Source organism: Mus pahari, chromosome 2 (genome assembly GCF_900095145.1).
Source record: "Mus pahari chromosome 2, PAHARI_EIJ_v1.1, whole genome shotgun sequence".
Classification (NCBI taxonomy): domain Eukaryota; kingdom Metazoa; phylum Chordata; class Mammalia; order Rodentia; family Muridae; genus Mus; species Mus pahari.
The window spans coordinates 50,181,282-50,188,190 of record NC_034591.1 but is presented as its reverse complement, the minus strand read 5'-3'; the positions used below and the strand labels follow the sequence as shown (position 1 = coordinate 50,188,190).

Genomic DNA, 6,909 nt, shown 5'->3' with positions numbered 1-6,909 from the left:
TAAAAAGGTGGATGTGCATTCCTCACAAAACCCCAAGATCCTATTATACAATCAGACTTTATTGGGGCTAAGGAGAAGAAAGGGGCAGGGAATAAAGGCTGCTTCAGTAGGGGTGTTTGACAGTGTGGTCCATGATGGTCAAAAGGGCCAGCCATGTCTCCTCCGCTGTGGGGATGATCTGGGAGGCAGGCAACAGGAAGCCTCTGAGCCCAGTATCCCTCAGCTCAAAAGTGAAGGAGTACTTGATGCCCTGGCTGTAGGTCCAGTCAATAGTGCTCCCACTGGCTTGATCTGGGACAAAGACGAGGAGAAGGGAAGGGTTGATCACTAGAAATGTCTACATGGACTGACAACACCCAAAACCCAAAGCCTTGTGTAATTTCCAATAGAGTCAATGTCTTCTAGGGGCTGCTATTGACACACAGTGGGGCTTCCAGGAAACTTCTCCTGGGTCTAAGCCCAAGAGGCCCAAGTAGGGGACCGGCAACCAGTAATGGCAGTCGTATTCAGTAGCAGGATGCCAAAAGTTCTGTGTAATTGCAAAAGCCTGTCTGAAAACTGTCCCCACCCAACAGTCACCTCAATGGCACCTCTAAATATGCCAGAGCCCCCTGCTTGGGTAGCCAGCAATTGACCTCTGGGGACTCTGGCCTGCAGAGGAAAGTGCAAAGATTCATGGTCAAAGCAAAGCCCTGCCGGTCTGCTGGAGGGAAAACCTCACAGGCTCGCTGCACACACCGGCGGCGGCCGACAAAGCTGCTTTTGTTGAACAGGGCAGTAGGAGAGGGGGGGGAGGTGGGCTTCACATTAGAATTTCACTTCAGGGCACAAAATACAGCAAAATCATCGGGCTCTGGTTGGAAACCATTTCCAAAGAAAGCCTGGAATCCCAGACAAGTTCCTCCTTGGGTAAGACTACAGCCCACTCCCCGCCTAAAATCAGAGGCTGCCATCGAGGGAGGGAGCCTGTGAAATGGGTGTGTGGTTCTCCCACCCTGGTACCCATATCCTGCTTTTGCCTGCCAGGCAAAATTTTTGAGGCAAAAAATTCCCCCAAACAGCCCATACCACATCACACAGCCTTTACTCTAGAAAGTTCTTCTGCCTGGAGGCCTGTTACCTAGACAGATGGCCTCTCCTGGCTTCCTTCACTTCCTTCACCACTAGCCCAAATTCTTCTCGGTCTGGAAGCCTGCCTCTTAGCCTGGTATTCAACCTCCACCCTAGTACTCCTGGTGCCCCTGGCCAGCCCTGTTATTTCCCCTACATCTATCACCGGATCCACTGTGGTTTCTAAGCACATGGTCAATCTTCCTGCCTAGAATATAAGTTTACTCTCTTTATACACAGCTCGATTCTAGGCACACAGGGCAAGGCCCGGTGCAGAGCAGGGAGGCAGTAAACACCCCTGCCGACTGCCTTGCATGTGGTCCTCCCAAGGGTATCTCATGTATCCTGTAAGGAAGGGAGTGGAAAGGCGTATCTTAAACAGAATTTTATGGAGACCTATAAATCCCATCAGAGTTCCAACTCATCGGTGCAGGGGTCCAGATGTAGCCATAAGATAAGGGGACAGATACGCTTGGAGGACAGATAAGAGGCCCTTTGAACAGTGTCTGAGAAGTCAGGATTCAATATTGGGAAGAGGCACTGCCCACCCTTCAAATAGTTCAGTTAGCAACTCCCAGATCTGAGCACCCAAGGCAAGAAGAGCCAGCCAATGCCGGTTTCCAGGCCACCCGTAACTTACAGATTGTATCAATGATACTGCCATACTTGAACTTGGTCCCGTGGAGAGATGTCAAGGCTGTCACAGCAGATTTAGCTAGCTGATCCTGGGGACAACATTGAACAGTGTCATGGTCAGGGCCAGAGTAACCCAAGGACTGTCAGGGTAGCCCAGGAGTGGGCAGCAGCATAGTCAGGGCCCCGTGCCCTCTGCCAGGGTCAGCCCTACACTGTTCATGTTCCCTCCGTCTCCACGGGATGGGTGGATGGATGGGGTGCCCCTAGCTTGACAGTCTAGCCTTGCCTCTTGCTCTGTCATGTGACAAGTGACTCAGCCACACACTACATTTCTGTTTCCCAGCTAATGAAGCAGGTCTACCTTGCTGATTGACACAAGTCGACCTGCCAGACTTCCCAACTCGTCAGGAGACTGGGGGTAAGGTGGGCACTGGGTCCACTGGTAGATTCTTAGCCCCTAATCAGCTCTGAGGGGTAGAACCCAGCTTCCTTAAGATGGGAACAGAGGAGGAGCCCGGCCAGAGGGCAATCGGGTCATCACCCACCAGTTCCTCCTTGTCAGGAGCTGGTTCTGATGTGTAGCCATAGGGGTAGAGAAGGAGCTGGGAGTAGCTGTGGATGGAGATGAAGGCCTTGATGTTCCCGTGGCTTGTCACAAAGTCCACGATGGACTTGACCTCCACTTCAGAGTTGGGAAACTTGCCACGGTAAGTTTCCGAGCAGGGGTTGCTACTAGCTCCGGGCACTGTGGAAAGACAGAAGACATAGCTATGATTTCTTAACCCAAGGCGTCCATGGCTTCCAGTATATTTCATGGACTTAGTGGGAAGTGGCCTGCAGGGAGCCCTCTCCCCTTCCCTCCGGGTTAGGGGGCAGCCAGCCATCACACTAACTGGAGCCCTGCCTCCTTTTCCAGCCAGGCTTGGGTAGAGCAGAAGCCAGTTTACACAGGGTCATAACCAAGGATGGCAAGAATTGATGCTAAGCTAGTTATCCCCAAGAGAAGCTCTCAGACCCAAGTTACATCTAAAAGGAACTTTTCTTTACACAAACAAGGGTCCAAGTCCCTGAGTGTCACCTCTCACCCAGAGAAGCCTCCGGTAGAGCTAAGAGCCCACATTCTCCCTCACTGCTGGGTCAAGAGAGGGGTAGGTAACCAAAACAAAGACAAGAAGCCATGTTGTCCCATCCCTGCCCCATGGGAAATCTTACTCCCAAAGGCAGCATCCCAGTTCCTGTTGGGGTCCACCCCGACGCAGAGGGAGCCCTCGGTGTGTGATCGAGTTTTGCGCCACATGCGATTCTGAGGGAGGAAAAAGGGTAAGCCAGGGGCCAGCACAGCTGGACTTCTAACTTGCTGCATTTGCCACAGAATAAAAGCATCTGTGGAAATCGGGGCTGGAGTGGAGGTCTCAGGTAAGGACAATATCAGCTCCCCTAAGACATTTTACAGTGTCTAGAGGTGCTTTGTACTACTGTAACAGTAAAGAGTTGCTAACAGAATCTAGTAAGTCAAGAAGCTTACTAGACTAGTAACCTATCAACACCTATCATACACAGACAGCCCCCAATAGCAAAGAATCATCCATTTAAGATAGCAAGATAGTGCCTAGGCTGAGAGTCCGAGTTCCACGAAGACAAACCCACTTGCCCCTTCCTCCACTTGTGGGGCTCAAAGGTACATCCCACTGTCCCAGGGAACAAGAGGTAGTCCGTACCGTTTTGTGGGTGTAGACAAAACCATCAGGGTTAGTTACAATCTCCAGGAAGATGTCCATGTTGTCAAGAACAGCCGTGAGGGTGGGGTCCTGGCCATAGTCTTTCGTGATCTGGTAGGTGGAGGAGGAAAGATAGAGTGTTAGTCAGGTTGGTACAATGGACACACCCCCTGGCCTCCCTTTGTGGGCATTGCTTCTAGGAAGGGAAGGGCCAGCCTCCCATGGTCTGTGAGTACCAGTTCCCCAGCAAGCAAGAGCCCTCCTTTATTTCCCCAGCTTTACCTTTTTTGCAAACCAGACCCCACTGGCCTGAGTGACCCACTCCCTGGAATGGATGCCAGTGTCAATCCAGATTGCTGGGCGGTTGGTCCCTCCAGTGCTGAACTGGAAAAGAGGCAGGGAAATGGTTTGGGGGCAACTTTCTGGCCAGGCTAAAGTTCATCCCCTGCAAGGAAGCACACCTTGGCCAGAAGCCTCCTGTCCTCTGTACACCTAAAGTTGAGGGGCCTGTTTGTGGGCCCATCCTTTGGGGAGTTATGGGATTAGGGGTTAGACAGGGACCCTATAGAGCTTGGACTCTTGACTTCCAGACTCTGACCCAGTTCTGATGCTCAGATGCGCTGTGGAAGGTCACCCGGGAGACATTATCCGAATGCCAGAGCCCATGATCTTCTCTTCCCATGGCTGCAGCACTAATACCGGGGTCACCTTAGACTTTGTGAACATGCGTATAGCCATCTAGGCAGGAATGCTCAGACCTCCCCAAATATCTGCAGAGAAACTGTGTAGGACAGTACATTCCATTACTCACCTATGAGTCCACAGCCTATATGGAGGTCCACATGGGAACCCATTTTTGCACATGTGCCCTTGCCTCCGTGTAGGCTTCATTTACCTTCAGCACTTGGATGGGACGACCTTCATAGGTGCTGCCGATCTGGATCTTGCTTACAAGCTGTGGGTGCTCTGTAACCAGCAGGTCCATGAATTCATAGATCTGAGATCAGAGAAAGAAAAGGGGACTGATGGCTTCTGCCAATACAGGTGTCTCCTACCCACAGCCAGACCAGCCTTGACTCTGGTCTGTATTCTTCCAAGCATGGAGAAAAGTATGATGTGGGAAGAATCTTCTGGGGGTTATCCTCACCTCATCCAGAGTATGGTAGGTGGCATAATTGAAAGTATCGGTGGACAGGGCCCTGGCCTGGAAGGCGGACATCTGCTGCTTCTCCTCATCAAGCAGTGACTGCACATCTTCAATCATGACCTCATAGCTAATATCATGATATTCCAAGAATGCTTTCACAGACTGGATGGTGGGGAAAGGCACTCGAACATCAATGGGGAGACCAGCCCGGGCAGGGTCCCGCCAGAAGTCCAACTAGGAAACGCAGAAACCAGAACCGTTTCAGTGGGCTAGGGGCGCCAACTGGAACAGCAGAGCGGGAGGGCCAGGGAAGCAGTGTCGACACTAGAAGCCCCCGCGTGGCTGGAATGGAGGAGTGGGTGCTGGAAGCAGAGGAAGAGTGGGGGAGCTTGGGAACTGGACAAAGTCCAGGATGGGCAGGAAATGGCCAGAATGGAGAGGGTTTGAGGAGCAAGGCAGACAGGAAGCGGGAAAGGGTCCTGGTATGTCATCGGATTCTCAGGGGCACTAAGATCTGAGTCTGGGGTCTGAAGTCATTTCCCAGCCACTCTGTCTCATGGCTCTTTGCCAGGAGGCTGGGCCAGAGCCTCGGGACCAACTAGGTGGTTATGGGAGTTGGTCCGGGATGGCCTAGGAAGTCTCCTGGATTCTCAGGGAAGCCTGCACGGAGTCTCTAACCTGCAAATGTTCCAGCTCCTCCAGCTCCCTCACTTTCTGCACCTGGGCTTCATCAGCGGCAGAGATTCGGAGAACCTGGTGCCTGGGCAGAGTGGGAGGGGCTCTGAGAACCTGAGGTACCCCGACACTTCCCAGGCTTTTTACAGGTCTACTGAACCCGTAAAGGCACAAGGGGGTCTAAGCAAGGAAAGACATGAACTTCATCTCTTTGTTCCCTGTCTTTGGAAGATTCTAGACTTTCATGCTGTCCCCACCGCAGTTTAGACTGAGTTATTCCCAAGCCAACCAGACTGCCTTTCTCCTTCTAAAAATACCTTCTCAGAGTTTAGTTCTCTCGGTATCCAGAAGAAGTGGACCCTTCCAAGCCCTGCCCTGCCCACCATCCCCCAGGTTGCTATCCCAGAGTGGTGTCGGTCTATCTTCTCTAGCTGTGTTTCCATGTGTCTGTCTGTCTCTTCCAAACACCAACTTGGCGAGAGCCATTTCGTCCCCCCTCCAGATACCCGCTCCTCTCCACAACCCTACCCCACAAAGTCCTCGTTGCCAAAGACTGCTGCCAGCAGCACACTCAGAACCAGTAGCCTCTTCATGGTGAGAAGGTCAGGCTGAGACCAAGACTGAGGTCTGAGGCCTTTTTAAACAATGACCGGGGTCCCTGGGGACAGTACCCCTCACATCTGGATCCAGTCCCATGGGGAGGGAGAGGCAGGAGTTCCAAACTGTGGCACCTTTCCTCTGCCTGATAAAGGATCAGGGAACAAGGCAGGTGGGGAGATAAGCCAGGCTTTCACCCTTGAGCGTGGGGTCAGCTGTCCCTGAGGTCTCCCAGCTGGGACTACTCACTCGGTTTCCCACAGCCCCAGATACCTTTATTGTTAGTTCACTATGTCAGAAACAAGGACGGACATATTTGTGTTTTTACAGTGTAAGGATTCATTGGACAACAATAAATGCACACATTACATCAATTCCAATGGCTTTAGGTCACCAACTATGAACTTTGCTTGCTATCCATGGCTGTTGGCAAACACGGGTTCTTCCTGATTCCTGGTATTAACTCTGTGACCACACATTACGTTTTACAAATACTAGAGAAGATCCCCCCAAAGAGTTAAAGTAGCTGCTGGGGTGCAGAGGGACCTTAGTAAAGGCAGGATCAGGTGCAGGTGGTGAGATAAGATATTGATGTAGCCAACCCTGTGACAGAGCTGTTCAGGCACAGGGCTGCCAAGTGCTAAGCTCGCTCAAGGTCCTGAGTTGGCTTGAGGCTTTCTGCATCTGAATGACAGGATGGAGGTTGGCCATGTCAAGCAAGGAGATCTTGCTGAGCAGAAAATCCAGGAAGAGACTTGATAGCTTATTGCCTGCCCAAATCATAACAGCTGTACCTGATGGTCTGATGATGGGTACCACTAGCCCCCACCCCACCCAGTATTTGGTGACCCAGGTGACAGAGTTGCATCATTCACTGTAAGCTCACAAGCTCACAGACCTTTTTTTTTTTTTTTCTTCTCCTAATAGCCTTGAAATGCCTGAGCACTGAGGCCCAGTGTTCCTGATTTAAGTTGGTAAGTTTCTAGGTGCTGATATCTTGTGTAAATAAGTTATTTTTCATCCTGT

The 6,909-nt window shown here is 51.5% G+C and overlaps 1 protein-coding gene across 1 annotated transcript; it reads right to left on the bottom strand.

The window, feature by feature from the left end:
- Positions 1 to 46: 46 nt before the first annotated feature.
- Positions 47 to 6,123, bottom strand: Cpa1 (carboxypeptidase A1). The gene is made up of 10 exons (XM_021191077.1): positions 5,815 to 6,123; positions 5,290 to 5,371; positions 4,612 to 4,845; positions 4,360 to 4,461; positions 3,747 to 3,848; positions 3,465 to 3,575; positions 2,959 to 3,049; positions 2,292 to 2,491; positions 1,751 to 1,835; positions 47 to 291 (listed from the first exon to the last, which is right to left on the bottom strand). Exons 1-10 carry the CDS (start codon positions 5,877 to 5,879, stop codon positions 104 to 106), a joined length of 1,260 nt encoding a protein of 419 aa, XP_021046736.1. The 5' UTR covers positions 5,880 to 6,123; the 3' UTR covers positions 47 to 103.
- Between the last annotated feature and the right edge of the window lie 786 nt (positions 6,124 to 6,909).